Here is a 9,871-nt window from a genome sequence, read left to right on the forward strand (position 1 = left end):
TGTAATTAGACACAGGGAGACCTACAGCTGCTTTAATGCACTGCCACAGCCTTCCTTTGTGTCCTTGGCAAGTCTCTTAGCCTCCCCAAGATGCAGCTTCCCCTTCATGAGGCCTGCCTACTCTGGGCAGTGCTGTGAGATCAGGGGTGGGAATTGCTCCTTGCAAGCCCAGTGCTCTTTATTGTGACAGCAATGGATCAAACACTCTTCCCACTGCAGATGGTCTAACAGTATAGCAGCCTTTGAGAGTTCTCCCTGACTCCATGGCTAACCCTCCATCCCGTCCCACGCCAAACTGCCTGTGCCCCAACTACCAGCCCTCACCGGGGACTGCCAAGCAGTCCTGCAGGCCACCTCCAGCTCAGCGCACACAATGCTGTGTGCTAGTGTCAGGGATGGCAGGGCAACTCCCCTGTGGTGGGAGGTTTGGCATTAATGTACCAAGGGGCACTGTCAATTCTCCCTATGCAGACAGCAGCTCTGCGCACACAACAACCCATCACGTGGCACCCGCTCATGCCCCTGTGGCTCCTGTGAGGCATTCAAGGTATTTTTTGATTGCTTGAAAGGTAGCTTCTGGGGGAGGGTTGGTTCTTACGGAACCTCCCAGGGGTTACGCTGTACAGCAGAGAGAAAAACACCAAATGCCACCAGGGCCAGGGAATGTGCTGCTGGCTCCAGACAAGCCCCTGCCCCTCCCTCCAACATAACAAGCCCCAACTGCCTGTGGAGATAAGGACTGAGCAATGCAGGATCCATCCCATCGGAGGCAGGGCTGGGATTTTTAGTGTTGAATCCTTCTCAGGGGACCCTGCAAGTGGGGGGAGGGGCAGGAAAAAGCATTATTCCTCCACTCTCCCAATCTGTGCCCTATATGTGTGCAATGCATCTCACATGCCTGCTGTGGTCCCCCCACACCACATCAGGCCCAAGCCACAGAGGAGCTGAGACTCTTACCCAACCAGCCAGGGTACCCTGGCTTGTTAGACCAACCTGTGGCTGGTCTGAAGATGTCCAACCCCTGGCCAAAAAGGCAGCTGTTGCATTGTCCCTCAGCCTACTCTGCTCCAGGCCAACCATGCCAGGAGGGGACAACCACTGCACAGGCCACATTCTGGAAGAGCTGTTAGTGCAGTGCCTATGTTCCCAGATGCCCGTGGTGATGGTCTAATCCTTGGGCATAGTTACATCCCAGAAAAGGACAAACTTCTCACCAATGCTTCATTATCCAGGAAGAATCCAAGGTTCCCTGCATCTGCCAGCTTGACTTCAAGTTTTGGTACTATGGCTAGGGAAGCCAGGAGCTCTGTGTCCTGGGCAGCATCAACAATGCTGACAATGCTGACCTTAACCCTGTCCACCCAACAGCCAAGAGTACTGTATTGGAGAAGGAGTAGGAGGCAGGTGGGTTCAGATAGAGTCTGTGGGGCTCACAGCATGGCACAAGAATCTCTTAGGATTATCCCAAAACCCACTGGGCCTGAAAGCTATTTGAGAGAAAGGAATGGACAAATCCCACACAGGTAGTGTGGCCTGGAGCAGGAAAGGCACTGCACTAGGACACCTGGGTTCTGTTCCTATTTTGTCCCAACCTGACAGGTGACCTTAAACCTGTTACTCTGCTCCTCTGTGCGTCTGTTTACCCACCCCGCCTTTGACTGCAAGCTCAGCATGGACTGGCTCTTGCAAGGTGGAGTAGCAAGCCTGAGCATCCACAAGGGCAGTCAGTGGGGATGCCCATTCCAGCAGTATGCATAGGTGTTAATCCCAGCTAGGTGGGGGCTGGAGCTGCGGCTGCTGGGCAACTCTGGCAATGAGGACAATTTTAGGGGAAGATAATGGTGAAAGTCCAGCCCCTCACAGCTCACTAGCACTCTGGCTCCAGGATGACAGGGCCCAAATTCAACTCCATGTCAAATCTGCTGGGTAATCCCCTCCAGCTTTGCAACCTGCTATTCTTGCAGTGATGCACCAGAGGAAACGCATCAAAGCAGTCCAACATTTGGACCTATAGTAACACACATGGTCCTCCTTAACTCCCTCTGCTGCCTACAAAGCCTGTCCACAAGCATTCCCAGCACAGCACTGCTGAGATCATTGCCCCTAGGCAGACAAGGCAAAAAAAGCTCTCCTTGGGGTGGACTTTCTTCAAAACCCAGGAGGGAAGGGACACCAGTGCCTGCTGTATTCCACAAAGGATGAGGTGGAATAAAAATGCCCTGGGAAGAGATGAAAGTTGCAAACAGTGAGTGCTGAGAGGCAAATCCTACCATTCTCCAGGCTTGAAGAGCAAGCACAAAACCAGTTCCTCCAAGTCCAAGCAAATGCAGATTTCCCCAGTCCTCAGCACCTGTCCTCAGCACCAGGTATAATCAGCTATTTTAACTGCCTCAATAAAGGCCTGGCTTTTCCTGCTGTGTCAACAGCCAGATTCACAAAGGGTCTCAGCACCATCCTGACACCCAGCTCCTGTAGGGCCCCAAGGGAGCAGAGTTCTCAGGAGAATTCTGGGTGCCACCTAACCACAAGCAGAGATGCCTACACTGCAGCCGGCTGGTGCCCCTCACCCCGCAGGCCCCAGGTAAGGACAGAACCGATGGCACTGACTCAGCCATGGAATCCAGGCCGCGTCTCTATAAATAACTGAACACCAACACAAAGCAATTTCTGTTCATTCAGTCAAGGGGATACAAGTGGGAGCTAATCACTGATGCCCAGAAATAGCTGCACAGGTCCCAGAGACAGGGACCAGCATAATCCTGGGCATCTCCACCTGCCTTTGTAGTATTGTAGCCCGCCAGCCATGCCCCAGCCAGCAGAGTGGCATGGGGATTGTCAGGGACCAAATGGAAGGTGTGGCACTGCCTGGGCCGCCAGGGGGTGGCACAAAGACCCGCTGTGCTGCAGGGGTAGTGCTCAGAAGGGATCCTGACTCCCCATCACCACCCCTACTTCAGGTAGCTGTGGGGGAAGCCCCACCTGCCTGTGGGGCACTGTTCTAACCCATGGCAAAGGGCAGTGTCCTGTCAAGGGGACTCACTTTCTAGTGATACCCTCCCAGGTAGCAGTAATGAGGGAGCTGACATGAGCCTTCTCCTCAAGGCCAGGGGCTGAGGGCACTCACAGTTCCCTCTAATCAGGAGCCCCGCTGGGCCCTCCTGATCCCATGGGGCATGAGGAACTTCCCTACCTGCAGAAGCCCAGCACCCAGGGGCTAGCTGCCTCCAAACCCCTCCTCTATGTCCCTCTCGGGTACATTTCTGCTGCCCCCAGCTTGCCCCAGGGGCCTGGCTGAGGGCCCAGGCCCGGTGCAGACACTGAACATAAAACAAATGCATCTCACCCATGCGCACACTTCCTCATTTTCACTTCTGCTGTGCTGGGTCAGGGTGTGTAACCGTTTGGAAATCAGCACAGCACCGGCATTCAGCTCCCAGCCACCCACTCCTTCCTCTACCCTACACCCCTCCCTTTGCACTCCTGCCTTGATCTCAGTCCTGTCTGGGCAGTGCAGGAGAACCACCAACCCAGCCTCCCAAAATGGCCTTGTGATGGGGAAGGAGAAACACCCATTCCCCAGTGCCCAGGAACCCGCTCCTGTCCAGCAGTAGCAAAGGTTAATGTAATGAATGGCCATGCCTAACTCCTAGAAGTTCCCAGCTGTTCCTCCTCCCCGAGACAGGCCAAACAATAGATGAGATGGAGCCGAAGGCTAATTGATGGGACAGAAGGGTGACCTACAGGCTAGAGCACTGGACTGGGGCCCATGAGATGTGGTTTCTCTTTCCAGTGTTGTTCAATATCTTAATCTACAACCTGGAAGACAGGATGGATTGCACCCTCAGAAAGTTCGCAGATGACACCAAGCTGGGGGAAATAGGAGATATACTGGAGGGTGGGCTAGGATTCAGAGAAACCTCAACTAATTGGAGGATTGGACAAAAGAAATCTCATGAGGTTTAATAAGGACAAGTTCAGGGTCCAGCACTTAGGACAGAACAAACCCATATACCTGTATAAGCTGGGGACTGACTGGCTAAGCTACAGCTCTGCAGGAAAGGACCTGGGGGTTACAGTGGACAATACGCTGAATATGAGTCAACAGTATGTCCTTGTTGCAAAGAAAGCTAATTACATACTGGGCTGTATTAGTAGAAGTGTTGCCAGCAGGGAAGTGATTCTTCCTCTCTATTCAGCACTGGTGAGGCCACATCTGGAGTACTGTGTCTAGCTTTGAGCCCCCCACTACAGAAAGGATATGGACAAATTGGAGAGAGACCCGTGGAGGGCAATGAAAATAGTTTGGGGGCTGGGACATCACTTCTGAGGAGAGGCTCTTGGAACTGGCTTATGATCAAGGGCCACGTGATCAAGGGCCTGGGGGATAGGCCTTACGAGGAGAGACTTCGGGACCTGGGTTTGTTCAGTCTGAGTAAAAGAAGGCTGAGGGGTGACTTGATAGCCGCCTACAAATATGCCAAGGGAGAACACCAGGATCTGGGAGAGCAACTTTTCAGAAAAGCACCCCCTGGGAGGATGAGGACTAGTGGGCACAAGCTAGTCAGGGAAACATTTAGGCTAGACATATGGAAAAAAGTCTTTTCCGTACGGATGACCATAAACTGGAACACTTCCAGCAGAGGTGGTGCAGTTGCCAACCCTGGCAGTGTTCAAGAAGAGGCTGTACAAGCAGCTCGTTGAGCTCAGTTGAGCCCCTTACCTCCTGCCCATGGCAGGGGACCGGACTTCAAGATGTTACAGGTCCCTTCTGGTCCTTCTTTCTATGATTCTGTGATTATTTAGTCTGGAGAAGAGAAGGCTGAGGAGGGATTTAAAGATAGTTGAAGGGGGATCTGCCTTCAACTACCTGAAGGGCAGTTCCAGAGAGGATGGAGCTAAACTGTTCTCAGTGGTGGCAGATGCCAGTACAAGAAGCAATGGTCTCAAGGTGCAGCAAGGAAGTTTAGGTTAGATACTAAAAAAAGCTTTTTCACTAGGAGGATAGTAAAGCAGTAGCCCAGGTTACCCATAGAGGTTGTGGAATCTCCAACCTTAGAAGTTGTTAAGACCCAGTTAGACAAAGCCTTGGCTGGGATGATCCACTTGGGGCTGGTCCTGCTTGGAGCAGGGGGTTGGGCTAGATGACCACCTGATGTCCCTTCCCACCCTAATTTTCTAGGATTCTGTGATTCCCCATCCTGCCACAGCTCTACCATGAAGCTTCGAGCAAGCAGGGGGTCTTGAGTGGGGAATGTCCAGTTCTCACTGTGCACATGCAGCTCCCAGCCCACCAGTGTCCAGGTCTAAGCTAGGGCTTACCACTGTTGTGCTGAGACAGCTCAGCCCCAAGAGAAGGGGTTTTACCAGGAGAACTAGCCCAGACACTGGGACAGCTCATGTCAGGGAAGAAGAGGGGGTTACCATAAGGAAGTGCTCACCACCAAGCCAAGACAAGCCACTGGCTTACAGATCAGAAGCTGACCGGTACCAAACACCCATTCCCTGCTAGGTTACTGCAGGGACCCCATCAGGTCCCTCCTCCCCTTGGCACCCTTAGATGGCCTCAAGCTGCCAGGCTGATGGCTGTACTTCCTCTGCTCCACAGTGCCTGCTGCCCAAGCATTTGCAGGCAGCTAGTGAACCCACAAGGAGCTCAGTCAGCCTTGTTGCCCACACTTGGCTGTATCAGCAAGGACTCCCTCAACCACCCAGTTTAGCAGGGGCAGAGCGGGCGGTGAAACCCAGCACTCTGCTTTAGTAGCTCTCCTGCCCCAAGTGAGATGCCTGCCCTGAAGCCCTCCAGTGGGGTGCGCCAGCCCTCAATGTTTCAGTGAATCTGTCGGACTCCACATTCACTTGAGGAGGAGAGGAGCAGGAGCACCCCATCTGGAAGGAAGTCACTTCCCTTGCCTTCCCCCACCTCCATGAATCAGGGGTCTGACCTGGGTCTGAGGCTCAGCTGGGATCAGTGGCAATAACGCAGAATGAGAGACCCTACATCCTAGTCCACACCACTCTCTGCCAAGGAGGGCTGGGAAGAGACTGATGCAAGGACATCTGGCCTCCATTCCCTTTAACTATTCAGCCACAGTACTTCAAATACCCCAGTTCAAAAGCTATCCCTGATGTAGCTCAGGGGGGTCACATCAGAGAGGAGCCTGGCACTGCAGTTTGGCCTTGGGGTGAGCATGGTCAGTTCTCAGGGGCACCCAAAGGTGCTGAGACACGTGTGGAGAATCAGGCTTAGGAAGAAGTGGAGAGACACCCCCTGACTTTGGCTTGGATAGCAGATGCCTCCCCTTATCCCTCCCTGCAGCTGCAAGCCTTCTTCGTCCTACTAAGGCTGTGCAGCCTAGAGAAAAAACAGGCACCCAGGGGCAGGGTCCATCTGGGAGGCAGAAGAGGACCAGGGAACAGCCTTCTGGCACTCATGGTCTCCATGATGCTCTCTAGCCTGTGCCACGGAGGGCCCCTCCTCCCCGTCCCTACCACCATTCAGGAAGTCACATGCCCCATCCGGAGCCCTCCACGCGGGCCTACACACACAGACATTCACACTACACTGATGGGTCTGAAATGCCAGAGGACGGCCTCGTTGGCTCTGAAACGAACCCAGCAGCTGCCCCACACCGTGGGATGCAGGGGGTCAATATTCGGTGGTTTCTGAGTTTGGGCTAGGTTCTGCCTGCACAGGAGAAGGGGCAGGAGGACTCTGCTGGCTCCTATTACAAGGAATGGCTTTATTACCCACCACCTCAGGCTCCCCATCCTTCAACGCAATGGGGTCACCTCGACCTGACAGATTTTCACAGTGGTGTGGAGGTGGCAGGGAAACCAGACCTTCCTCAAGGCCCTGCCTGCCCTGCCTAGACCTCGGCAGCCCCCGACCCTTTTCCTAGCTTTGCCGTTCTTGACCGACATTTCTTTGGCCTCTATTCTGTTGCATCCTGCCTGCATGCTACCAGCCCCCACAACCCAGAAGTGCTGCGTTTCAATGGCGCTTGCCGACAAACGGCCTGTGGGGGGGAAGCACTGAGAACACCAGTCCCTGGGCAGATGGCCAGCTGGGGTGGGCAGGGGAAGCAGAGTGTCCTGGCATTGCCCTGTGAGCCTCTGGGATGAGTTGGGGTGCTGGTTAGGGGACAACCAGGTGGCTGGGAAGCAGGGAGGCGCAGAGCTGAGAATGCCTGGGTTGCAGTCCCCAGCTCTGTCATTTCCTGCCCATAGGCCCTGGAACGAGAATCACCCCCTTACCCAGGGCTTCGTCCCCTCCATAACACCATGTGCCAATGCAGAGCAGATCCCATTGGCTGCAGTGCCCCGCGCTGCCCTCCCCCTGGGGTGGTGCCATGGCACCTGCCCCTCTTACCTGGATGGGTGCTGTGCTAAAGTGGATTTTGCGGTTGGGCACCGGCTCCTCCTCCTCCGAGAGTCCCGGGATCTCCAAGCAGCTTGACTCCGGCTCATACAGGCCATCGGCTTCCTCGTCCTCATCCAGCCCGCTCCCCCCCGAGTCCTCCCCCAGCCCGCTGTAGGCACTAATGTCCACTAAGTCAGCCTCCGAGAAGTCCTCCTTCTTGGACTCGTCGCCCAGGTCGGCCTCCTCTTGCCCCTCGGCCTTGCCCACCTCCTCACCAAAAGCAGCCACCTCTGGGGCCTCCAAATGTTTCTCTGCAGCCAGGCTGCCATTTTCCAAGGCTGCGTGAACCATCACCTCAGCCTGGATCACCTCTGCCCTGAGGTCGGGCCCTGCTGTCTGCCCATCGGTACCCTTGATTTTGTCCTGCTCAAAAGCCACCTCCTCTGCCCGCTCGACCACCTCGGCTTCCTGTTCTGAGTCCCCGCTCTCCTCCACCTCCACCGGCTTGATCTTCCTCACCTCCTGGACACTCTGGGAACGTGGACCTGCCCCGTCCTTGTCACCCACCCGGGGTGCGCCCTGGCCCCCTGCAGCTGGCTTGGCTTGGGCCTTCTCACTCTCGAGCTGCCTGACTCTTGCCTGCAGTGAAGGCCCATCGCCAACCCTGGGGTCCGCCTTGCCCGCCTCCTGGCTCTGAAGAAAGACCCGGGACCTCTTGCTGACAATTTTGGAGTTGAGGGGCCCAACTTTGCCAGGCGTTTTGTGCAGGTTGTTCCTCAGGTCGGCCTTCTCGAAAACAGCGCTGAGCTGGCTCACAGTGGGTGACACGGCCTCCGTGTCCAGCTTGTCCAGGGACTCAGTGCTACCATTGAACCTCACCACCACATCCAGCTTCCTGTCCTGGAAGCCAGCCCTCTCCTTCCTCAGCAGGAGTTTGTTGGTCGTCTCCTTCTCCTGGAGGGTCCTCTCGAAGATCTTCCGGGTCTCCTGGAGTTTGGAGAATGGCTTGTCAGGCTTGGAGTCGAAACGGCTCACCCTCTCCGACACGCTGGTCCCCAGCTTCAGCAGTGCACTGTGGTCTACATTCTCGTTTAGGCTGCTGGCCCTGGGCAAGGACAGCCTGACGGGCTTCTCCTTCACCTTGGCCAGGTCACAAGCCCCTTCACTCACCGGAGCGGTCCCCATCTGCAGGAACATATTCTTGATCCGGTGGACGTTGGAGCCATACTTCTTGCTCCTGGCTTTCTTGGCTTCCTCACTCTCGGTGCCAAGGGCATCTTCTGTGGCTTTGAGGCCCTGTATCCCGGCTTCGTAGGCATTCCTGTGAGGCGAGGAGCTTCTCAGGCTGCTGCTGTTGCTGCTGCTGCTGGGGCTGGAGGAGTGGGGCTCAGTCTTCATCATGGTTCACCGAGGAGGCTTTGCCTGTCGCCTACACCACATAGCCTCGCTCTGCCTCTTCTGTCTGTCTGGCTCTTCCTCTCTCTGTCTCCTGCTGCAGTGGACTCACATCACCAGAACCCCTTGGCTGTAGGCAGGGGCTAGGCTGTGCTGTCTATCTACAATACAGCGGCTCGCATTGTGAAAGGGAAATGCGGGTGGGGGGGAGAGGGGATGGGAGAAGGCAAAACTGGTCCACCGCTCAGCTGCCAGAGGCTGGGACCAGATTGCGGGATCTCCTAAGGGGGTGGCTCAGTTCTGGCCATGTCCAGCCAGGTGTGGAGATCCCTTGCCCCTCCTGTTTCTGCCCTTCTCTTCTTCCTCCCCCTTTCTGTCTCTTTCTGCGCCTGAATGGCTGGTGATGGAGACCGAATGCTCTAACCCTTCTGCAATCTGCACAGCCTACCGCCCTGGCGTGGATTCCTCTGGGTCTTAGAGAAACCAAATCCTCTTTCCTCTCCACTTCCTCCCCCTTCTTTGGCAAGTGAGAAAGGAAATTCGGTTGCAAGGCGACACCCTTCCCTCTCCCCCCCAGAAAAGACTAGTCCACTGAACTAACTGACCGCAAGCCAACCCAGGAGGGGGCTGGCATAAGAAGGTCCAGCCCCTCCTCCACCCCCCTTCCCCCCGCGCTGATGAATTATTTAAAAAATTGACAAACAATGTAACCCAACCCCCTGGAGCTTCCTGGCTTTGGCAAAGGGTTAGGCTCTTTCTGCCTCAGTGGGCCAAGCCCTTGGGTTCTTCCCCCTGCCCCCACCAGCTCCTAATGCCCTTTCCCCAACTTTGGGCCAAAGGGCTCCGTCTATCTGTGGCTGGAGGCACGTGTCTGGGTGAATGAGCATGGGCATTCTCCCATGACCCAGTGACCTGTAACCAGAGCCGTCCCTTGGGCGGGGTGAATTGGGGTGACTGCCACAGACCCTGCACTTTGGGGGGCCCTGCAGACAGAGCCCTACAGGCCCTAAGGACAGCACCATTGACGTGCCGAGGGTGCCACCATTCTTTACGGCTGCTGCACACCACCAGCTCCGCGCTCCGGCTACTCGCCACCCTGCCCTCCCCCCGCACAGA

The 9,871-nt window shown here is 55.6% G+C and overlaps 1 protein-coding gene across 1 annotated transcript in view; it reads right to left on the reverse strand.

The window, feature by feature from the left end:
• Positions 1 to 9,310, reverse strand: part of PPP1R9B (protein phosphatase 1 regulatory subunit 9B) — a 46,213-nt gene extending 36,903 nt beyond the window's left edge. Inside the window, exon 1 of the mRNA XM_090044718.1 lies at positions 7,370 to 9,310. Coding sequence (XP_089900844.1) covers positions 7,370 to 8,761 — 1,392 coding nt within the window. The 5' untranslated portion in view covers positions 8,762 to 9,310. The remainder of the gene's footprint in view (positions 1 to 7,369) is intronic.
• Between the last annotated feature and the right edge of the window lie 561 nt (positions 9,311 to 9,871).

Source organism: Crocodylus siamensis, chromosome 4, assembly GCF_052110815.1.
Source record: "Crocodylus siamensis isolate JL-2025a chromosome 4, ASM5211081v1, whole genome shotgun sequence".
Classification (NCBI taxonomy): Eukaryota; Metazoa; Chordata; order Crocodylia; family Crocodylidae; genus Crocodylus; species Crocodylus siamensis.